The 25,381-nt window shown below is 38.6% G+C and overlaps 1 protein-coding gene across 5 annotated transcripts in view; it reads right to left on the bottom strand.

Annotated features, from left to right (window-relative positions):
* LOC123880891 overlaps positions 1-25,381 on the bottom strand; it is a 503,469-nt gene continuing 478,088 nt past the window's right edge. For 3 of the 5 annotated variants that reach the window (XM_045929266.1, XM_045929267.1, XM_045929270.1), the window contains 8 exons: positions 11,868-12,032; positions 8,867-9,032; positions 8,128-8,276; positions 7,713-7,842; positions 5,333-7,559; positions 5,103-5,253; positions 4,580-4,715; positions 1-1,342 (listed from right to left, as the gene is read on the bottom strand). In XM_045929266.1, coding sequence (XP_045785222.1) covers positions 1,140-1,342; positions 4,580-4,715; positions 5,103-5,253; positions 5,333-7,559; positions 7,713-7,842; positions 8,128-8,276; positions 8,867-9,032; positions 11,868-12,032 — 3,327 coding nt within the window. In that variant the 3' untranslated portion in view covers positions 1-1,139. Of the gene's footprint in view, positions 2,203-4,579; positions 4,716-5,102; positions 5,254-5,332; positions 7,560-7,712; positions 7,843-8,127; positions 8,277-8,866; positions 9,033-11,867; positions 12,033-25,381 lie in introns of all 5 variants that reach the window. The other 2 variants (XM_045929268.1, XM_045929269.1) reach the window with 2 other exon arrangements.

The raw sequence follows: 25,381 nt of genomic DNA, 5'->3' as shown, positions 1-25,381 counted from the left end.
ATTTCTCTAAAGTATATTTTTGGGCAAAAGTTGGCAACCCTAACTATAACGGCAGTAGAACTCGCATATTTCTTTCCAAAAATCGAACAAACAAATCAACCCGAGCGCCAACTCATAAAACCGCATCCACGCCTCAACACTATCTCTGTCCTTCTCCCACTACACGAATCTAAGAAGAACTTTAATACTAGGTGCTCGTAATTAGTACAAATCGATTTACGACTACACCTACGATCTAATCGAATCGAATAATCAAAGGGCGGACACTAAAAAGCTGCAGCCTTGCGCCACTGCCGCGCTACTAGTAACTATTTGGCTCACGTCACATCACTAAAGCAGAGTCGAACGCGGAACGACCGGATATCACAAGCGAGCGACGTAGAAAAATATTCTCTCTTTATCGATTAATTCTCATCCTTTGTGAGCGACACCATTCAACCTAGTACAACAAGACGCGATTCTTAATAATTTTCGTCTTTTAGATACAGTAGATAGGTTCCTTTTGAATAAATATGATTGATTTAATTCAAGATCTAAAATGTGTTTTATCTTACTCTAACTAATTCAAAATAACGCATACCAAAGCAAGACCAAACACATTTTGATACCAATTTTTTCCATGTAATAAGCGGCAGATTTTAATTTATGACACCGCATCTATCGTCGCGTTTTGCGTCTGTTGTGTTGGTTTAGAGGAGAGAACTCAAGAGTGCCCTCCATACAAACGGAGTTTGATTCCTATTTAAATACTAACAAATAAAACTCAATGAAATTTTGTAAACACATTCTACTAATTAATGTTTGTATCTGTGGTTTGTCATATTTCCGTAAAATATATAGGTACACAGTTTCAAAGTTACACTAAACTTGCTCAAAGATTTTCATACAAATATTTGAGCTTATCTGAGATATTTCGTGTAACTTGGAAACTACATATTTTTACGGAAATCTGACAAACTACAAAGAGCGATTTTAAATTATTAGAACATGTTTAAATTTTATTGAATTAGATCCGTTCATATTCAAATAGAAATCAAACTCCGTTCGAAATTAAAAAAACGCGCCTGTTGCACTTCATAACGTGTCAGTCGCGTTGCGCCATGCGTCTGTCGCGTCGCATCACGCGTCAGTCGCGTCGCCTAGGATGAGCGATCGGAACAGTGCCTGGAGGCTTGGTCGGGGGAGGATCCGGCGGAGAGGTCGTCGAGGAAGTCGAAGGTGGCGACGGCGGCGCGCTCCGGCTCGGCGTAGCGCACGAAGAAGCCGTCGCGGCCCAGGATGGAGGGGCGGCGGTGGCGCGGCTGGCGCAGCGCGCCCAGCCCGCGCACGCGCAGCGCCGCCGCTGCACCAACACACGTACAGCTACACGCGACCGCCTGGAGCACCCGCGCCCGCTGGACCGACCGCGCGCCTGAGCCCTGAGCCGAGCCCCGCCCGCTCGCACTCGCGCGCGACCACCGCTCCGTCATACCGAATACACCCAATACTTTGACCGTGTTTTACGAATTTTTCATACAAAGTTTTTGCATGATTCCAAAACCAAACGTATCGTTAAAACACTCTCAAAAGCAACCTTTATTTTAAATATTATATGATGGTTGTTGAAGTATGTCTAGCTAATTAGGCCGTCGTACATTTAATTAATATCACTCACGACAAGATAGTTTAATACACTAAAATAACCTCCATTTTAGGAGTCATTTGATAAGCCCCATGATTAAGGGGGGACTGAGCTGGTTGTTTGTAGAAAAGCTGCAGCAATCATTGCTACTATCCCAATAATTGTCATGATTGACTGAATTTATGGTTGTTACAACGAATCCATCGAATAGTGTCAGCTAATCAGGTGATTGCGACCGTCTCACTGTAGCTATCAAATGACGGCGTTAGCGCTTGACAGAGGGCCTTGATTAGTCTAGTAATCGATAGGAAATAATAAATTTAGCCACAATCTACTATCTACTATAGAGTAAGTAAAGATTGCGATTGAGAGTGATTTTAACGGCCAAAAATATTGTTTGAAACATGGTCAAAGAAATCGAGATTTAATATTTTAAAGTGAGATCTATTTTAATTTTATATCTTTCAATATATCCAATTTGTATTCCCATTTTTCGGAGTGGTGCGTCTTGTATGACATCTACTCGAAATGAGGCGAGAGTGAGATGGTGCGTGAGAGTGAGAGCGGAAACAGTGACGTGGCTTGTGACACAACAACAATTTGACATTTGACACAGATAAAATATAAATATTATGACACTATTTCGTATAAAAATTCAAATTCATGTAAAATTTGAATAAAGTAAGTATTAGTAAGTAAATACTAGGATTATTAATACATTTATTTTCGTTCATAATATTTATATGACACATAAAAGATAAAAAAAGACAATAATAAAAATCACTAGGCAAGCATCAGTATAATAACAATAACCTTCTAAGTAGGTCTACCACCAAACAAAGCCATGACAGAGGGGTCGCCTGTTGCATTAAACTAAGATAATGGTGAACAGTATGCTACTGAAAAAGTAAAAAGGGACCCATTCAATTCAAAGTGACATTATACTCCTAAACGCAATTCGGTCTGAAGACTAGAGGCGAATGTAAAAGATTCAAAGAAAGAAGAATATTTAAACCAGATGTCTGAATTGATGAAAAGAGAAGGAAAAATGTTTTAACTGTTGCAGTAGTATATCGCTGCCGTTACGAGAACTACTAACTATAAGTAGGCTATGAATTTACTACTATATTCGTAAATAGATCTATGCTTCTAACATCTATTTGATATATTTTGAAAAAATAGACTTATTTCAAGTTCTAACGATGTGGTAAATAATTTGGACGTATTTACATTTCTATTGTTTATCTTTAAAGATTAAAATTATGCTTCAAATTCTGATGTACAGATGAGTAAGTGTAGTAAAATCTACAAGATATTAGGAAAAAATATGATTTATTTAAGACGGTAGATTAAAAATATTTGTAACTCCAAATACTGTGCACAATCATGTGAGAATAGATCAAAATAATTTAAAAACGATCTTTCATGCATCAACGATGAAAGAGGGTACTCAGATAAAGGGATAGGAAAAGGTAAAGGTTTCATTTAGGAAGTAGACACCATTGCAATTATTTAATATAGAGAATTTTCAATTTTCCATAGACTAAAGATAATCGAGTTCGTAAGACGAACAGTAAGTAGTTGGAATATTCCGAATTAAGAAATAGATACCGTAAGTCCTAAAAATCCCGTTCCCCTACAAAAAAGTCTTGACAATGCAAAATGAGAACAGATAGTGGACAGATGAGGATACAACACCTATGGGACTAACTTTTGAAGAGACTGCGCTAGGAACTAGAAATAAATCAGATCATTATATTATGGCTACAATAATCTGATATTCAAGTCAGTAGTTGGATACTTTTTTCAATTAAGTAAAACACAAAGTTGGGTAATTTCAAAAGATAAGAAAACCTTACGTCACTGGCGCTGTCTCACAAAAGTGTAAACCTGGATACATAGATATTGCTATTCAGAACTTAAGAATTAACTTAGTTATCAGGGTGGACCAGCTAGATTTTATAGATCGGGTACTCCAGACGGTTATCATATTATTTTCGCTAACGATAGCTTACGGTAACGACCGGTTTAAATTAACTAATAAAATGCTTGTTAAGATACTAAAAATATTTTTTTGAGAGCCAACAGTTTAAGATTTTAATTGGTGAAAATAAAACAATCGTTACCGTGACGCTAATCCTAATTTTATTGACAGTCCACATCGAAGGATAATTTGGCGGTAGTTGAAATCTGACCTACAGAAATTTACCGAAAAAGTAAGTCAAAATACTCTGGAAATCTATTGAGACGTTATCCTTGAGGAGCCGGCTTAAGAGGGCTCTCTCCGTCACTCGCTTCATACAAACGTAGTTCCAATTTCATTTGAATATTAAGCAACCAAAGTCCATGAAATTTTGCAGACATATTCTAGAAACAAATATCTATGTCTGTGGTTTTCCAGATTTATGTTAAAATATTCGATTTCAAAGTTACGCGGTCTTAAAAATTTACATACGAATCTTTGAGCCCCTGTAATTTTAAAACTACATATTTTTAGAAAAATCTATAACACCACAGACACAGATATTAGTATCTAGAATATATCTGCAAAATTTCAATGTATGTTCAAGTATGAAGCGAGTGACGGAGAGAGCCCTGTTAACGGTCGTAGCTCCTCCATACCGAAACGACTGGTACAGTGGTAAGAAATATATTTAAAGTCTAATATACCGACTTCTGCCAGTCGATACATTTCTTCCCACATCTAATATGTTCTTGTTAAACCAACTACCGTCAAATTAGACTTAATTTAATGACGTAACAATACAGCACAATGAGATCCTCGTTCATAAAGAATTGGATGTAATGCAATAAAATGGATTTAACAATAAAAAATTCGGTGATTTTAGAGAAGTATGGGAGAACTTTGGTGTAAAGTTACGCCATTAACCACACAGCTTAGCTAATCCAGCTATGTCCATCACACTAAACACGTAGGTAGCTAAATCCAGTATTTACCGGTCTTCTGTCGCCTGGAGCGATGTAGTCGGTGCAAGCGTGAGTAGGGAGGCGGAGGCTCGGCGGGAGAAGAGCCACACGAAGAAGGCGAGGAATCGCTGGATGCAAGCATTACGTCTAGGAGGTTCGCTCGGGCCTGGAATATGGTTGAATTTTTTTTTAGCTTCTTAAAACATGTTTGGAGTAGAGAAGAAACCTACGACGACGAAGCGCGCCTTATTAGGTAACACGCCATATGAATGAGTGAAACAAGAGTAGGTACACAAGAGAGGATTTATATTCAATACGTCGCTTCTGTCGGTTGTTAAACGACACTTTACGATGTTCTTTAGGTAAACCGTTGAGAGATTTTCTCTTTGAAAACAATATGGGTCCTGCATAGGATTGCCAGTAAGTATAACTAATCTGCCCATTGATTACTTTAGCAAAATGGAAATTTTAAGAATATTTTATTAATATCAGTGTTAAAATTGCTTAACTATTATGGTACTTAGCTAATAAAACATTGAATTGGTTAACCTACCTTAGGATCACTGAAGTCAATATCTTTTTCAACATGCACCCATCCCGTCGGCGCCCATAACGCACTGTCTTTTTGCGTGTAAGGCTTTTCCTGTTGCTCTTCGGTCTTCACTTCCGCTACTGCTGCTCCGCCTTCACTTTGGCGAATCATTCTGCAAAAAATACACAGCACCAAGTAAGTATTATATAGTTAAAAAAAACCTTTTCATTTATTATTTCGTAATGTCATACCTATTAAGTTCTTCGATAACCTCTTTGGAAGTAGCAGCTTCGTGAAAACTTAGTGTGTTTTCTTGTTTAACAATTATTGCTTCTGCATTCTGCGCTACTTGCGCAGATCCAACCCGACCTTTTTCTGCAACTGGAATTTTAGACTTCGTCCTATGAGGTGATGACGGCGGCCTTTTACCTCCCATTAATGTCGGTATGCGACTCTTCTCGCTTCTACGTCTTACGTCTCTATGAGCTCCGTCATTCTTATTACTTATTATCACAGTTTCAGCCGTAGACGTACTTGTTGTATTTGATTCAGTCATTTGAGGAGAACTCGTTTCAGGCGACGAACTTTCCTCTTCCTCTGGTACAGTACCTAAAGCACCCGTTGGTCTTCTACAAGCACTTAACACCTCGTCCACGAGAGACATCTCGCTTTCCGTGGATAGTTGAAAGCTTGTAGATTTCACTAAACCAGTCTCAGTTTCCCTTTCAATTGGAGTTTGCATGTTTAACATAATATTCACAGTATTCTCCTTTAAAGCGGAATTGTGCTCTAAATTGCGACTAGATTCAATATCACCAGATCTATCTTCTTTCATCGAACTTGGCTGGTCTAAATCTGTTGAGTTGCTTATATCGATGTGTTTATTAATTTCGTTCTTTCGTTGCACTTTTAAGAGATGATGGTCATCTATTTCGTTTTCCGCATTTTCGACTCTCGATAGATCATAGTAATCCTCCGACTCTGTGTAGGGATCTTCTCTTTCGATAAATCTAGGAGTCGATCTTGGCTCGGATACACCATCACAATATGGGACTCGTGGTTTGTCAAGAGGAGTGACGTCACAAGAGTCATTTTCAGAAAAGCTACCGAAAGAATCAGGTCTTTGTCTATCTTCAGACACTTCACTACGTGGGTCGACCGAGTCGTCATCGAAATCGGCTGCAGCGTAAGGGGGAGGCAGTTCACGTATTTCAGACGTGGGACGGGATGACATAGAATCTGACTCCTCCCTGTCCCGACAGTATTTCTGCTGCTCTGCGATGAAATGAAGGACATTTTGGAGTGCCTGTTCGCGGTCTTGCAACGCCATATTTTGAACGTCATTAATTCTTAAATGATTGGCAGGATCCTGAGACGTTACTTTAGATGAGTTCGATGCTAAACTTTTTGTGCTTTCGTATTTGACGAGACGATAAAAATCTCGGGTAAAATCTAAACCCACATTAGTGCAGTCACCGTCTTCACTTAAAGCAGCTGAAGAATGTTTTTCGGGGGCATCGGATGCGCTAGACCACGAACCTCCAGGGGAATGTGTTCCAGTGTACTCCCATCTTTTTTCGGAATTATCTGCTTCATCTACTATTCTACACTCATCAATTTCAACCGTCGCAAAGCCACAATCATTCCATAAGCAATCACCCACATCTTCTTCTAATTCTAGCGCATCATCTTCTCTAATACTAGGTAGCGTTGAGAGGGATATTTGACCCGGCGTAGTTATTTCTGCAAAAGGGGATTGCCTATCTCTCAGATCCTCGCATGATAAGGATAAGCTCCAGTCTTCTAATTCGGCTCTGTCGTATTCTAAATCAGCCAGATCTCTATGCCTTTGTTGCAAAGCAGACCTTGCATCATCTAATTCTAACCAATGCTGAACATAATCAGCATCGTATTGTGAACCTTCACCGCGGTCATCAAGTGTACTACCCCACGAAACTCTCTCTGAACTTGTGGTTGAGGCTATGGCTGCTCTTCTCAAAGGTCTCTCTGGTGCCGGTTTTAGGTCTAAAACTAGGACTCCTGAGCTAGGCGTTGGAGTTTCGAGACAGCTAGTTGGACAAGTGGTGCTCGCTACTAGTTTTAAGCAAAGGTGAGAATCGGAGAAACTTCGCACGACGTGCTGAAACGGTAGCACTGGCCTAGAAGGGGGGTAACTGCCTCTAATACCAGCGAATGCTACACCTATAGGAAAATATATATAATCAGCTTCAGCGAGCAGTCGGGCATGGCGACGTGATTCTCTGGGGTTGATGGAGACTATGGTTTGGTTATCTGTTTCATCAGAGGCCTCGTTAAGGTCGGGAAGAGCCCTGTCTGCCGCATGGTCACTCTGTCGAGAGGCATCGGCTTGGACGTCACTTGACATGGTGGAGTAGCCTTCGTCTTTGGCCCCGCTTTCTGGAGATTCCGCCCCCGCTTCACCGTTTTCCTCTTCCGTCCCTTTTTCTTTAGTTGCACCTGGAATTAAACAACGATATTTTTATATTAAGATTTTTATCTATATTCATGGACTTGGACTTATGTCAGGCAAACGATTGCCTGAGTTGAGTCCAACGTAGTTGGAACTATGAATGGTAAAATATACAAAATTTCTTTAAAGAATCAACTTACCAGGTGGCTGATCAGGGCAAGGTTGCGGCACGCTAAGGCTAAGGGTAGCGGGACGTGCGGGGGGCGCCCACAGCGTCGGGTCCACGGCAGACAGTGCCCGCGCCAGGTTTGCTGGTGTTACTTCCAGACCCTGAAAGAGTTTCAGACATCCTTTAAGTGCATGGTAGTAGGTACTTTTAAATTTAATTTACTTGAGGTTGTTTTCGACTTAGAATATAACGGAGACAACAATTTGGACTTGTGCTTTTATTTTTCGGCAGTGAAATTTTTTAAGCTACTTTATGTTCCGGTCAGATACTGCACAGAAATCGATCAGTTCTACCTTTAGGTCAAATAAAAAGCCCTTGGCATTTAGATTATCTTCACTTCATTAGATCTTAAACTAGCGCAACCAAGAAAATAAAGAAAAGGTCACCTTTAGCTCAGTCCAGATGTCAGCCAGGATTTGATGTCGTCGCTTGTCGTCCTGGCTCAGAGGGTGCGGCTGCGGGAGCGGGGGCGCGGGCGGGGGCGAGTCTCGAAACGACACCAGGGAACCACACGACCCCACGTCTACCAGATGCACTGAAAATTCATACAAGCCATTTTCATTGAACTGGTGTCCGGTTAAAGTGATTAAGAACACATTTATACGTCTACTTTTGGTCAAATACTTTTTACTATTGAGATCAAAGTCAAAGTCAAAATCATTTATTCAAAGTAGGTACCATTGTAGGCTTTTGATGGTCGAAATGATTAAATTTGTACGATATAGTGGTGATAATTAATTACGTAACTTAAAATTAAAGCTACGAGGGTTCCAAACGCGCCCAAGTCTGAGATCTGAGTCTCCTTACAAACCCCAACATCGCTACGATTTATGACGGTGAAGGGCAGCAATGCGGACGCCACTTGAGAATTTCTGGTTGATATTAGCCTTTAATACATAACAGTTCAGTGGTACGCACATTGCTGCAGTGTGTTAAGTCCAAACTCTTATTCCTAGTATGAGAGAGGCTTATATTTGAGAGGTCCAGTAAGCAAAATTACAAATCAGACAAAAAGATTTCCTGTCTCATTCTACAGAGAACCAGTAGTTTGAAACTATAAAGCTGAGGAAAGAGCGTTTTCTTGAAAATTGGGTTATAGGTAAACATTTGAGTCAAATAGGTTACCTTGTAGATCCCGTGGTGTGTGCGGTGTGATCGGCGTATGGGGCGTGGCAGGCGACGGCCTCGGCTGTGGTCGGAGCTGTCTCACGAGCAAGGAACTCAACGCTCTGTTCTGTGCTTCCAGTTCGCGTATTCTGGCACGCGCGCATCCCAACTCTTCTCGGACACTCTGAAATGAGACATAAGAGTTTTTTTTTGTTGTTTTAGCTGCAATCAGCCGACAGACTATAAGCAGGTTTGTTGTGTTGTCGGTGACTTTACCAGACTGGAGGGCCACTGTCCTCAAGTCTGTATAGTATCGAGCACATTTGTCCGCTTCAGGCGCTTTAGTTTTTTAGCAGTTAATAGGCTGTTTATCAGTAAATTGGGGTGTCTTTGTCTTTCTTCGATCACAGTTGGCATCTCCAAATATTGGTGTATTTCCGCGTTGCGAGCAAATAAAAGAAATTAGACTAGTTTTACTATTGTTGGACTCAAGTACGTCTTGTCAGTGATAACTTATGGATCTAAAATGTGGTTGTTATTATGGACCTCATGATGAGATTAATTCTTGGAGAAAACTAAGCTTGAAGTCACGTGATTAAATCAGAAATGAGGAGATCCTTAGAAGCTTAGATCCTTAGAATTCTTGAGCCAATTGTTGAGCTATCAACGAGCCACGAAGCTAAAGTGACGATGGGCAGGGTGCATAGTTCGATAGATATGTTGATGTCCAAGATACTTGCATGGTAACCTCACACTGGACGGCGAAGTATTGGGGACCTCCCACTAGGCAGACGAACGATTTCAAGCCAATCTGAAAGCTGATGTTCTGTGACGTCCACTAGTGAAGGTCAATGGGTTGAGACGAAGTTAGCGACTACTTCGGTATACATAGGAGTATACCGAGTCCTTGGGGATCTGATCTGCTGAAGATCACAATCTGAAGATATTCATGGATTTACATGGGTTTCTTTATGAGGAAGGCTGTAAATGGTACATAAACTATATCTTAAATAATACGTTGGCTTACATTGTAAACGTAAGGAAGATGGGTACTTGTCATTTCCATTACTCCCTGTGAGCGTTTGAGCAACACCCCCGTCAGTCTTCGAAATAAACGCGTATATTTTAATTACGCTTCATTAGCCAAATTAAATTCGAGTAAGTAATTGACGGGAGGTAATTAAGGGGAGATGGGAGATACGCGAGACATCATTCTCAGTGATGCCAGAGCTTTTGGATTTTATCCCCAAAAATGATATGCGCTGCTGACGATATTGAGTTGATGAAGATGTTTTCCTTAATTTATTTTAGAATAATTTTCGAGAACTTCATATATTTGACTAGCTGATGCCTGCGACTTCGACCACCTGGCTATAGGTTTTTAAAATCCCGTGGGAACTCATTGATTTTCCGAAATAAAACGTAGCCTATGTGTTAATACGGAACCCTTCGTGTACGAGTCCGACTCGCACTTGACCTAATTTTTAAATTGAAGTCGTATTTTTTTGATAGACAAAATCTGTATCTCTCGCTCGCCAAAGTATTGTTCCATTTAGTAAGAACCAGTTCCGAAGACCAGTTTGTAAGAATGGTTTGGAAGTAAGATTTTCCAAATACATGTTTGGTGATATCGTTCAGTATTATTGTTTACCAAAATACTCCCACACAAATCAGCACACATTGAAATTGTCAAGAACCAGCCGCGCTAACTTTATTCGAAAAGTTTTCACTTTCCCAAACCTCCGGCGCGCGTTCTGACCGGATTTAAACACAAACGTTGCCATTATCGGACAGATTATGCCAAGATTATAGTGGCCCGGAGGCTTGGTGAAATTATTACGGCGCAGCTTAGCCTAAAGTGTCCCATTTCGTACGATTTATGTGCGAATGTGTTGTGCGTAATCCACGAGGCCAGCGACACTCCCATAATTATGAGAAAACAATTTTCGTTTTCCATCTTAATGCTTGGAGGGATTAAGAGATTCGGTAAGCGGCTGTTTTTTGTGGAGGGTATTAATTTATCGGCGTTTTTAAAAATACTTTTCGAAATACATCGCGCTTTGCAGCTTAGGCTGATACTAATGACATTTTTGAATTACCGTGATGAGATTCTGTTTGAGATGTCTAGAGATTTCTGTAATCTTAAAAACAGTCTAAGTTCCCAGAATAAACGTCTACGAAATTCAAATTCAGGCTAACTTTTACTCCTATGGGTGTTGTGAAAAATTCATACTTTAATTTCAAAAGTTGTTTAGTATTCTTCAGACTTTACAGACGATTCCACGACTTGTTGCACGACGTCTTCCAAAGTTTGTATTTTGTTGTTGAAGTCTGCAGTACTTTCGATGTTCAGATAGTAATCGATATTTATTAGACTTGTGCTATTGAATAATACAGTTTCAAGAAGAAAGTGTGTCGTCCTTTCCGCGTTTCTGTCACTTTATTTGTACTGTCTTCATATTATGAGATCAGAGAACAATTGTTTATATTTGGTCCTATAATATGAAAGTCTAGAAAATTTATTTGTAATGTTGTAGTCTCGAAACTTACCCATAACACTGGCTCTCTAACTCTCATTACACTCAAGCACCCTAAATTTGAATTTCACAGGTTACATGATACAGGTTGGATCGTCCGTAAGGTGGATATACAAGGAGAGCTGTACTCAGAATTCCCTAACAAGAGTGTACGGGGAAGACAGATTCTTGAATGTGTCAAATAGTCAAGATTTGAACCATGGTCATTGAGCCAAGAGTGTTGGCGTCGAGACATAGGAAATGAAAAAACATAGAAAAACATGATACAGAAAAAGTCTAACTAGATCTAGAAAATTTCTTTGAGAGCAGAACCGAACGACCTCTTGGTTAACATCGTCCAGACTCCAGTCACTTTCGCTTTGGTGTCGTAAATACAGACTCACAAGGTCGACAGCTCCATAACCCCTCGTTTTTCGCCCACAAGGCCGAAAATGCCAACAATTATAGTCCCTATTTCATTGAAAATGTAGCAAGCTAGTTACCTTCTGTGAGAGCAGGGCTCGAACGACCTGCTGCGCGACATCGTCCAGCCTCTTCTCGTGGTCGCTGTCTTGGACACCAGCCGATAAGGCTGTAAGCTCGCTTCGTAGCCTCTCGTTTTCCGCCGACAAGGCCGAAAGTTGGCTTTGGTAGTGCGCTGCTGATGCCTGCAACAACGGACAAGTAGGTATGTAATTCATCATCATCAGCATCAGCACAGGTCTCCTCTCAGAATGAGAAGGTAATAGTCCGCCACGCTGGCCAAGTGCACATTGGCAAACTTCACACATCTTTGAGAACATTATGGAGAACTCTTAGGCATTCAGGTTTTCAGACGATGTATTTCCTACAGCTCTTTATAATATTACCAGATGCAGTTAAAGATGGAAGCTATGAAAGATAAATATTTTATTTTAAATTGGGCTTACAGCTTTCTATTTGTCATAATATGAAATTTCTTATTATAATTTATAGTAAATTTTCCACGGAACACTAGTACTGGTATAGGTACCTAGTAGGTACAGAACAAAGAAGGATAGATTCGCCCGATTGGACGTCAATTCAATATCTTATATGATTAATTTGAAATAGATATCCTTTATTAGATTTGTGACTACGGATTTTTTGTAAGTGTACGTTTTTCGAACAAAATAAAGTAAATACCTACATCAAATCAGAACTACGAAAAGAATATTGATTCTACCAAAAACATTTCATCATTCACATTCATTTTGAATGCTTTTGTGAAGCTTTGTATCTGTCTACCTTTTCCACCCCTGTCCCACATTTTAAAGAGATCGGTATCAAAATTCAACACTCCTATCAAGATTGTTACATCCATTCATCAAAACATTATTTGTGTATTTTAAATAAAAAAAACCATTCTCTTGAAAAAGACCTATCATTCGCACTCTTAATTGAACGAACGTCCATGGACGGGGAAAATTAAAACAAACCATTTTAAATTGAACTACCTCAATGTTTGTCCTTCCCAATTAAAACTGTAAACCGGACACCTAAACCGTGGAGATCATTTGACATTGGTTGTAAATATGCAGTGTAAAATCAACCAGTCAAATAGGGAATGTCGGTAGTGGGTGTTAGGGTTCAAATTGTTGGGAAGATTCGGTCAAAACGAGCGGGCAGAAGAGGTTTTCATTAGTCATCAAGGGGGATACAAAGGGGTATGAATCTGTTTGTACGTCTGTCTGTAAAAACAGGCGGTTGATACGGCGCGGAAGGGCGACGCATCAATGTGTACGTGCATTTAATTTCGACGTAACCTTGGTTCAGGTGCAGGGACCGCTGAAAAAGCCTTTGTTTCATGTGTCCCTAGTAATTTTGCGCTTTTGCGTTGTTTTTTTAATAAGCAAACAGAGGCACTGGACTGTTGAAAAGGCCTGCTTTTTGATTGTTCTACTCGATGTATTTTTTGAACTTTATTTGAAAAATAAAACTTCGATTTACGAGAGTATAGGAGTAGCTAAGTATATTTTATACTTACACCTACTGTAATTTAAGATGAACGTTTTAGAATAGACACTTTTATTTCTGTATCTACCTATGTGAAGGTATTTTATTAAATTGTAGATTTAGCCTGAACAGTTAGACAATAGTTGATTTGAAAAAATTTACCTAGGTATAGAAGGGTATAGAGTATTATATATAGAATTTTTAAACTTAATTCATCTATTGAAGTCGGTTATAATAAGCGAGATGATTAGAAGAGAATAAAAAAATGGTTTGTATTACTTATATTATGATACCACTCAGAATATATGTGTTGTTGTACAGTGGTTAGTGGAAGGAGGTAGACATTCCCGGAACACCGTTAATTAAGTTTTCAAAGGTTCAAGTAAAGTTTCTTCACACCTAAACCAAACTCAATTATTTATAAACGCGTTGTAAACAAGGCAAAACCACAGATGTTCAAGTTTGCAATCAAATTGGCAATTGGCTTTCCAATAAGTTTCCCATCAAACGACTCAAACGAATCTATTTCATCTTTAAAATAGGTATAACAAGGTATAACACATCCATCGCCGCGCTGTAGCGTCTTGGAGTTTCTTAATTAATTTGGATAAATAATTGGCTGCGAATTATTAATTGCGGAACTCTGTCAATTTGTGTTTGAATAAATTGAATGTCGCTGGTATGCACTTGTAAAAGGAACTAGAAAACATTCGTTTAAGTAAATCGAAGAATATTGGATGAGAAGTTTGGTTGCTAAGTTATTTGACTATATTGTAATTTGTAACAATTTAATGATATCAAAATCATCAAAACTGTCAAAGATTAAAAAAAAAGAAATCTAAGCCAATAAATAAATAAAAATCACACTAATAATATAAAGGCGAAAGTTTGTGTGTATCTATGTGTGTGTGTATGTTTTTTACTCCTTCACGCAAAAACTACTAGACGGATTTGGCTGTTTGGAATGGGGATAGATTATTGCCTGGATTAGCTCATAGGCTACTTTTTTCCCGAAAAATCAAAGAGTTCCCACGAAATTTTTAAAAACTTACATCCACGCGAACGAAGTCGCGGGCAATAGCTAGTAAATAAATAAAAGTTTATTACAAGGAAGCAATAGAAAACACAGCTGTGCTTCCTCAAACAGATCTTAATCTGACCTCAAGACCTGTTTGTAAGGTTATAACCGGATTTCGTCTGTGTTGGTGTTAGCTGGCGGGCATGTTCTGTCTTTTTGGAGTGTTTTTTTTGTTAAAACTGACTGAAAAGCGCTCTAAGGGGGTGCCGTGCGTGTGTCGGCGGGCGCCGGTACAGACGGGGTCCATACTTGTATATTTTCCCTAACTTGTTACAAATAACTACAAACTTGGAGCGCTTGATGTTTCATGAATTACGTAACTTGTCCTACAGGGTGCAAAGAGGGTTCAAAATGATTCCATTTGAGGCAATAACTGGAATTAAACCGCGTGTGGGTTCACCATTAATCATGTAACGTGTACACGGCGCCTTTGCCTGGTGACGCGTGAACTGGGGGCGATCGGTTGGTTTTGTTAAGTCTACGTAAGGGCTGTATTTTGTGCGTAGTACAAATAGGATTCGCATGGAAAGCGCAGCGTTGACAGACCTCAACTAGGTGGACAGACGAGATCAATCGAGTCGCAGGAGCCGCTGAATTCGGGCGGCGCGGCGTAAGACCGTTGCGTTTGGAAGTCTACAAGAGACCTATGTCAAGTGGAGGATGTCTATCGATTGACGATGACGATGAATATCTGCATGCCGAACCGGTTGTAATGTTTTTGATGTAAGAGGCACTAGCTGTCCTACGTGTAACATATAGATAGATTTTTTTTTTAAATTGAAACTAACTGACCTGCAGAGTGATTCAGAACACTTCGATTCGGTAAGTTATCGTACGATAAGATGTAATTCGGCTTCGTTTTTTTTAGAAACTACACCCGATCGAAGTCGGGGTAAATTAGCTAGTCTATACTAATATTATAAACAGGAAACCTTTGTATTTTTGTATGTTTGTATTGAATAGGCTCAAAAACTACTGGACCGATTTTAAAATTTCTTTTACCATTACTTAGAGGGATTCTTCCGAATCCGTATAGGTTATATTTTATCCCGGAAAATAGAAAAAATAAATGTCCACCCGTGCGAAGCCGGGGCGGGTCGCTAGTGTTAAATAAAAAGGAGAAACTGACTGACTGTTGCTACAACGCGACGCGATAGAGCTTTACTAAGAGGATTTTCAAGAAAAAAATCGCAGGGGTGGGCCAGCTAGTTTTGTAATAATAAAACAGTAAAAAGAAACAGTACAAAATATGATAGTGAAAGTAACTCAATTAACCCCATAATGAAACGAGGAGCAAAAGGGATGGTAAAAGGTAACTACTCTGACATTTTCAATTCATTCGCTGTGGATGGCTTGTCTTATTAGAGCGATCACGATAATTGATTCATTATTAACAATGGCCACTGTATGCACGAGTAGCTGCATAAATCTTATCCGATCGACGCCGCCGGGCAGAGCTGCTAGCTTTGAATAATAGCTACGGAGCACGTCTCCATTTCTACATAGAACATAACTCAAAATTAAAAAACCCCCGACACAAAAACCTCTATAAGAAAACTAGAAAAGAGCTGACAACTTTCAAACGGCTGAACCGGTTTTCTTCGATTATAGCTAAGAACACTCTCGATCAAGCCACCTTTCACACAAAAAAATAACTAAATTAAAATCGGTTCATTAGTTTAGGAGCTACGATGCTACAGACAGATACACATATACACAGATACACATGTCAAACTTATAACACCCCTCTTTTTGGGTCGGGGGTTAAAAATGGTGTAGGAATTTAAGTTTCTTATTATTTTTGTAAATAAAAAGACTTTAGATTAATAATAAACTTGGAGTGTATTCACTATGAAAAAAAATACAATTTTTAAGATGACATTTGACACAATAGACAAGGTTGTCGTAGACAAGGTGCGTTCACTTTTTTTGGCTCTGGCTTCCAACATCCTGTCCTGAACGCACACCCATAGCTGAGGAGCAGAAGGTATGCTTGGTGAGAGGCAGCCCTTTGGTTAGTACATCAGCGACCATTGCATCAGTGCCCTTGTAGTTGATGGTAACCTCGCCACTGGACACCTTTTCCCTTATGAAGTGGTACTTCACATCAATATGCTTGCTCCTGGAGTGATAAACATCATTACCTGAAAGTCTAATGGTGCTTTGATTATCACAATAAATTATAAGAGGTTGAATTGCTATGAAGGACCGCAATTCAGCATCCAACTGTTTGAGCCATAGGCCTTCTTGAATGGCTGAGGTCAATGACATGTATTCAGCCTCTGTCGATGACAATGCAACGGTTAGTTGTCTTTTTGAGTTCCAAGTAATCGCTGAACCCTGAAATAAGAAGACATAGCCGGTACAAGATCTTCTGTCTTCTGGGTTCGATGCCCAGTCTGCATCACAGTACCCAGTGATATAATCTTCTTTTGATTTAATGTAATTTAACTTCATGTTTATAGAGCCTTTCAAATATCGCATCACTCTTTTAAGTGCTATCCAGTGTTCTTTAGTAGGCTTATTATTGAAACGACTCAGTGTGTTCACAGCATAACTTATATCTGGTCTTGTACCTTGAGATAAATACAATAAGCACCCCACTGCTTCATGATAAGGTATATTAGTGAGTATTTCACTGTCATCCTTTGCAGGTATCAATTTTGAGCTTGTATCACATGGGGTATTCACTGGTTTGCAGTCCGACATGCCAAATCTTTGTAACATTTTTTCAATGTATAAGGACTGATCTAATTGTAATTTTTGTTTATCTCTATGAATCCTTAAACCAATGCAATGTTTAGCCTCACCTATATCCTTCATGCTGAACGTTTCAGTTAATTTACTTCTTATAAAATGTAGAGTTTCTTCACAATTATAAAAACATAGCAGGTCATCTACATATACTGCTATGTAAAATATATCATTATCTCTTTTTACCAAATAGTAAATGCAAGGATCCACTTTGCTTCTTAAAAGTCCAATATCAATCAACACATTATTCAATTTTTTGTTCCATTGCCTGCTGGCTTGCTTGAGTCCATAAATTGATTTAATTAAATGACATACTTTGTTACCTTCTTGTTCATACAGAGGTGGCTGACACATATAAATTTCCTCTTCTACATCACCTTGCAAAAAGGCTGTAACAGCATCCATTTGATGAATTTTTAGCTCATATTTAACAGCCAGGCTCATTAAATATCGGAGGGAGGAATAGCGAATAACCGGAGCAAATACTTCTTGATAATCTATGTTTTTCCTCTGTTTATAGCCTTTTATAACAAGCCTTGCTTTATATCTTGTTATTTCCCCATTTTCATTAGTTTTAGTTTTAAAAATCCACTTACATGGTATGGCTTTCTTTCCCACTGGAAGGTCCACAAGTGCCCATGTATTATTCTTTATTAAAGATTCATATTCAACGTCCATGGCATTCTTCCATTGTGCAGCCTGGTTGCTCTGCAATGCTTCTTCAGAACTTTGTGGATCACTATCTAAAACACTCATAGCCATTTCATTATTAAAACACATAAGTGATAAGGGGCTGTCATCATTCTGCTTTTGCCTGCGAGTCCGGACTGTTACACGACTCATGGATGGGATGGGTGATATGCTACTATCAGACGTACAGTCAGTAAAGTCAGGGTTGTACTCATCATCTTTGGAGTCATCATAGCTAGTGGATAAGTTGGGCTCTGCAGCTTCTGAGGCAGTTGAAGTGGACGGTAAGTTTGGAGATTCAGATGTAAGTATGATATCAACCTTATTATAATTCTTTTCAATAGGTTTTACAGTCTCAGATACCTTAGCCAAGCTTTCAATAAACACAACATCTCTACTCATTATCACACGCTTAGCTTTAGGATTATATAACCTGTAACCTTTAGTTGTATTGCTGTAGCCGACAAAGATCATTTCACTGGATTTTGAATCCCATTTCAACCTGCGCTCCTTCGGTATATGTACCATTGCCTTGCAACCAAAGACCCGTAAATGGCTAATATCTGGCTTAAATCCTGTCCATTTTTCATAGGGAGTTATGCCTGCAAGTGCACGAGACGGAGAGCGATTTGTTATGTATGCTGCAGTTAAGATTGCTTCTGCCCAGTACTCCTTCTGTAAACATGCGTTAAACAACATACATTTAGCCCTTTCTATAAGTGTTCTATTCATTCGTTCTGCTCTCCCATTTTGCTCTGGTGTATACGGATTACTAGTTTGATGAGTAATACCAGAGTCCTTCAGAAATTTTTCAAATGAACGATTGACATATTCCCTGCCATTATCGGACCGGAGTATCTTAATAGATTTATTTAATTCATTTTCAACACTGTTTTTAAATTCTTGAAACTTTTCTAAGGCTTCGCTTTTGTTGGCTAAAGTATAAACAAACACTTTACCTGAATAATCATCGACAAAAGTTATGAAGTACCTGGCACCTCCCAGCGACAGTGTCTCCATCGGACCGCAAATGTCAGAATGGATCAGTTCTAGCAAATCATTTGCTCGGGAACCAACATGCTTGAAAGGTTGCCTGGTTTGCTTGCCTTGAAGGCACGGTGTACATAATACATCTTCTTTCTGCTTTGTCAAGTTAATACCAAGTGCACAGTCTTGTAATTTGTACAAGTCATTAAAATTCAAATGAGCCAATCTTTGATGCCAAAGAAAATTAGAATTATCTGTGACAGCAGAAAAACCTCTAGATTCACTTGTGTTGAGTTTATAAGTCCCATTAAAACAATTGGCTGTTGCAACAATTACTTCTTTGTTGTTCAAAATCCGGCAGCCATTATTAGAAAACTCAATTTTACAACCATTTTCAATTATTTTGCTCACTGATAATAAATTGGTTGCTAAATCAGGTACATAAAATACATTGTTTACCTTAATCTTGTTGGATGAACCATTAGTTCCCGGGATGGTTATAGTGGTACTTCCACACAATTCGACTTTGAGCACCTTGTCATCTGCTATACGTACATGAGATTGACTCGGCAAACATACATCTGATAGCCATTCCTTATGTTTGGTCATGTGTACCGATGCTCCGGAGTCTATGTACCAACTATGTTCATCATTGACTGAAACGGCTGAAAATGCAGCTACAAAACCACTGTTATTACTCTTATTTTCAGATTTTCTGTCCTTATTTCTACAAAATTTGCTAATATGACCAAATTTATTGCAATTATAGCACCGTGGACCCTTGGATTTGCCTTTATTACTATTGTTCTTAATATTCTGAGATTTAGAGGTATAAAATGCTGCAGATGATGATGGTTTTACATCTTGCAAAATTTTTGTTTTAACAGCATCAGCGGAGATAGCAATGCCTGAGCTTTCTAAGGCCATGAGCATAGGCTTATACGTGTCGGGTAGGCCCGCTAACAGAAGTGTGCCTAGCCATTCGTCATCGATTTTGAAATTAATGCTACGCAGCTTATGCGCAGTCGACATTATTTTATTGACATAATCTTCGATGCTGTTACTATTATCCAATGTAGTAGTTATAAGTGTTTTTAACAATCCAACTTTTCTCGTTAGGCCAGAATCACTAAAAGCTTTAGATAAATTGTCCCATACCTGCTTAGCGGACGTGCATTCTTCGATGTGCACGTAGTTTATGGGGTCGACGAGCAAAATTATTTTTGATCTTGCCTTTTTATCCTTTAATGGGTCCACTTGCTTGCCCGTGATACACTCCCAGAGTTCTTCATGTTCCAAGTAAGTTTGTACAGCGAACTTCCATGTCGAATAATTGTCTCTGCCGCTTAATTTCTCAATGCTAAATGAGTTATTACTTATCAACGACATTTCGAAAAATAATTACTTTGTGCCGTGTACAAAATCACGTTGGGAAAAATTTTTATCTTTTTTAATCTTTGGAATCTTTACACTTCGTGCTGAAAATAATATATATATACGCTCTGCTACCATGTAGGAATTTAAGTTTCTTATTATTTTTGTAAATAAAAAGACTTTAGATTAATAATAAACTTGGAGTGTATTCACTATGAAAAAAAATACAATTTTTAAGATGACATTTGACACAATAGACAAGGTTGTCGTAGACAAGGTGCGTTCACTTTTTTTGGCTCTGGCTTCCAACAAATGGCTTGGCAGATGCTAATATAGATGGCAACATTCCGAACACTTTTGTTCGGAAATGTTGCCATCTCAGTGCATGTTCAGTTTGCACCACGAAAACTAAAGCCAAGTGTAGGCATAACAAGCGCTGTTCATCCCGTGCTGTACATTCTGAACCTGTGTACTAACAACTTTGAGAACTCATACGCTTCTTCGAAAAGGAAACGAAACTGGATTGCCGTACCGTATAATACAATGGAGCCACGTTAATTGGTTTCGTTAGCGCAGTACCCAGTGCAGGCTACCTCGGGAGGGAACGCGGTAACTCAATTACCAAGATACCGCCGCTCGGCGCTCGGCCCGTCGCAAAGCGCAGCGCAAAAACTTACCCATCGAGCAAGTTTGCGGCTCACCATGCGGACAACAACGACTTTATACCACAGCCATGTTACGTAACGTTACATGTCTAAGGTATAAAGTAACATAAACGTAACGTAAGTTCATATTACATGGTTTATGAAATTGGGTAAAAAAGAGATACAAGAAGAAGACGAAAAAAAGAAATAGCGCTTAAGTTTCAAGCAATTAAATATCTTAACTTACGAGAGGATGTAGGTACTTTTAACATAACAGTCACATGAATTTAAAAAAAATTAAATGAGTAGTGCTACTAATTTCATAACTTAAAATTTAAAAACCCCCGACACAAAAACCTCTATAAGAAAACTAGAAAAGAGCTGATAACTTTCAAACGGCTGAACCGATTTTCTTTCAGACTTTTGAAAATTTGGCAACACTCTCGATCAAGCCACCTTTCGAGCAAAAAAAAAATAAATTAAAATCGGTCCATTCGTTTGGGAGCTACGATGCCACAGACAGATACACAGATACACACGTTAAACTTATAACACCCCTCTTTTTGGGTCGGGGGTTAATAAAGTTAAAATGGAGAAACCATCAAAAAAATGGAGAAACAAGTGGAGATTTCACTCAAAAATCTCATTTTGTACGTATTACACTCAGTTTTCAAATCGGTCAAAAAAATATAATCCAATCTCGATATTCAGTTTCAGCGGAAGAAGGTATTTTCAAACGTGCCATTCGGCGTTTCAATTCGAAATTCTATCGTTTAGTCGCCGGGAATTTCGGAGTTCTACGTGTACAAACGTTTGGCGAAATGAAACGAAATTCAGGCAATAAGTCCCTTCTAGTTGTCTACGCGAGCTTTTGTTAAGTGGAGGGAAAAATAGTGCCCACCTGTTTTTTTTTCGTTACCGCATTCAAAAAGCACTTAGGAAAGTCAGGTCTTTACCTTTTTTTTTTTTTGTTTAAATAAATACTTAAAATGAACGATTTTTGAAAAGAGGAAAGTTTTTGAATTAGTCGAGAAGAGATAAGTAATAATAAAATAACCTTTTACTTATTTCCTTCTATTTTTAATGTCACAACATTATTACTTAATTTTCGATTTTTGGTTCTGTTTTCTAACATTTTAGATTTAGGTTTAGTTTAGTTCTAAGGCCATAAGTTCATTATAATATGTATTATTACTGTACACACGTTTTTTGGAGAGTGACTAGTTTGTAGGGTTCCGTACCTTTAATAGGAAAAACGGAACCCTTATAGAATCACTTTGTTGTCTGTCTGTCTGTCTGTCTTTCTGTCTGTCCGTCCGTCCGTCTGTCGTGTCTGTCAAGAAACCTATATGGTACCTAGGTGACCTAGAATCATGAAATTTGGCAGGTAGGTAGGTCTTATAGCACAAGTAAAGGATTTGTGTGTGTCTAATAAACAAAATAAAATAACAACAAAATATCCAGAGTTGGAAGTTGAGTACTCTCTAAATAATAATCTCTAAATATCTGTTTACAAATAACGGAATATGCGGCGAACACAATTAGAGCGCGAGTGTAAATTTGAGTCGCAGCACGCCGCGGGGGCCTACGGACAAAACGATGCAACCCCATGTCCGGTGTAATAGTTACGAGCACCACAATATGTATCGATAAAACAGTATATTGTAGGCCGATATTTTAAGCCACGACCCAAAAATAGGGGTGTTTATAAGTTTGACGTGTGTATCTGTGTATCCGTCTGTGGCATCGTAGCTCTTAAACGAATGAACCGATTTTAATTTAGTTTTTTTGTTTGCAAGGTGGCATGATCGAGAGTGTTGCCAAATTTTACATGATTGCCTACCTACCTGCCAAATTTTATGATTCTAGGTCAACGGTAAGTACCCTATAGGTTTTCTTGACGACACGACGGACGGTCGGACGGACAGACAGACAGATAACGAAGTGATCCTATAAGGGTTCCGTTTTTCCTTTTGAGGTACGGAACCCTAAAAAGAATCATATCGATAAAAACTACAAGCTAGGCTTCCCATGCCTATCGTCGGTGCCCTCAGTGACTGCGCCCTTGCACTTAGGAAGGGTGAAGCTGAATTATTGTTTAGAGGAGGGGCTTTTAAACCGGGAAACCCCAGGCATTGTGCAGCCGATTTCCCGCTTTCCGCCGTTTTAATGTCCTTACATTGGTTATGGCCACTCTATCTGACTCTACGTGTTTAGGCATGGTATTTTTAGGGTTCCGTAAAAGGAAAAAAGGAATCCTCATAGGTACACTTCGTTGTCCGTCTGTCTGTAAAGACCCTTTTAGTAACGCGTGGAGGTATCACGTTATATTATTAGGTCTACGTTTCCTTGGAGCTGTAAAAAATCAAGCTTCTAAGTCAACGTAATCAACTGCGGTCATTTATGGCGTATATTTTGTCACTCTCAAATAAATCAAAACCTAAAGGGTACGTTTTGAACTATTACCGTTGACCTAGAATTAGTAAGTACAACACAAGAAAAGGAAAAAAAAAACGTCATTTTGTAGTTACCTATATCCCATAAAAAATACTTTTTGCGATTAAGAACCTTTATGGTTCGAAAATAAAACACTCCGGCTCATAAATCGGTTTCCAACGCAATATGGAAACGAATTTGTAACGTTCTCAACATCACTCTCCCTTCGCAACCAATCTGTCTGACACTCAATATTCCCTAATATAAGACGAAAACATTCTCGAAAAAAAAAAGAAAACCTCCCAAGCTGCACGAAAATGCTCTTCAAATATCTCATAAAAACTTTCATTCTGAAAATCCGAACCTTCAACGTTATGAAATATTAAGTCTCAAATTGTTCCCCAAATATTCCCGAAGCTGGCAAATTAAAAATTCACAGAGGACCCCGCTCTGGAAGCTTGTCCAGTATAAAATAACCTCCATAGAAATGGCAAAGACGGAGCCTTCCGGCGCTGATGTCTAGTGAAACATCAGCGCGTGTTAGGTATTGTGAAACAGAAGTACTGTTACAGTTTGACTTATGCTAGGATCGATGGAGCCGAAAAGTCCTAGAATGGAGACTATGAAGTAATGATTATAATATGTACATATTATATTGTTGCGAGGTATGATACTTATAATATAAAAACGCCGCTGGCAGGAAGTGGCTGAATGGGAAAGACTGATGACTGGGCGTTCACTAGGGAAGGTCTATGTAGATACCCTCTCAAAAAATCAGGCCGATCCCTTGCTGTATTGGGACATGATTGAATAACAAACCAATAAACAAAAACAGATTCATTTATTTGTAATATTAGATACCTACCATCCTATTTTATTTAAGCCTTTAACTTTGATACAAACATGCCCAATAAAAATACTGCATCAGTTTCCAATCATCGACTTATTGTAAAACTAAGTACAAAATAATAGTACACTTGTCTATAAAACTAAACTAAATCCGTGTGGATCCAAAGGCGGAAGCTAGATTTTAAATATTGGCTATTAAGTTTGTGAAGCTCATGTAAAATTGGCTGCGGGAAGCAGGAATCAAATACAAATATTCAAAATATTTCATTAAACTGGACTGTTTGTCCGCTCCCTCCGTTAAACCTACCCACTTCCTACATTTCCTATACTGTGTGATTGGCATGCAGAAACTTTACATCTCGAATACATTTTCAACTGTAGGTATGTTTTGCCCAAGTCTGAGAGCTTACTAAAGCTCCAGTATTACATTAGCGTCGCAATTTGAATTTCAACGAAAATAACGACGATTATTGTGCTTAGACGATTTCACGAAAAATATGACAAAAACAAATAGACTAAGTACCTAAATACAAACAAAAAAACAATTTCAAAGACAACAACATACAGAATGTGTTTAGGTAAATATCTAAATGGTTTTCACTTGGGCTTACAATTTTATTACCCAAAAAGAAAATCAATCAAAAATTATTTCCTTGTCAGTTACTTCTAAGATTTCTCTTGTGTAACCTAATAGTATTTTTTAACCCCCGACCCAAAAAGAGGGGTGTTATAAGTTTGACGTGTGTATCTGTGTATCTGTGTATCTGTCTGTGGCATCGTAGCGCCTAAACGAATGAACCGATTTTAATTTAGTTTTTTTTGTTTGAAAGGTGGCTTGATCGAGAGTGTTCTTAGCTATAATCTAAAAAAATTGGTTCAGCCGTTTAAGAGTTATGAGCTCTTTTCTAGTTTTCTTGTAGAAAAGAAGGTTAGATAACCGTTAGGTTCATAATATTATGTCAATAGACAAATGTCAAGCTGTCAAGATGGACGTTGCCTAAATACCATGCTAAATACATAATTATTTATTTGAAAATGATGTTTTGGAAAACTCAAATACTTTGGATCGTCGGGGGTTTTATAAATTTTTAATTTACACTTGTATAAACGCTTATATTATGGGGACCTACATGTAAAAAATATAATTAATTCGACGAGATATAACTTGGAAATGTAGAAAAGGTTTTATGATATCAATAACTTCAGTTTATTATAAACCTTAACACTTGAA

This window comes from Maniola jurtina, chromosome 3 (assembly GCF_905333055.1).
Source record: "Maniola jurtina chromosome 3, ilManJurt1.1, whole genome shotgun sequence".
Taxonomy (NCBI): Eukaryota; Metazoa; Arthropoda; class Insecta; order Lepidoptera; family Nymphalidae; genus Maniola; species Maniola jurtina.
This window is presented reverse-complemented; position numbering and strand designations above follow the sequence as displayed.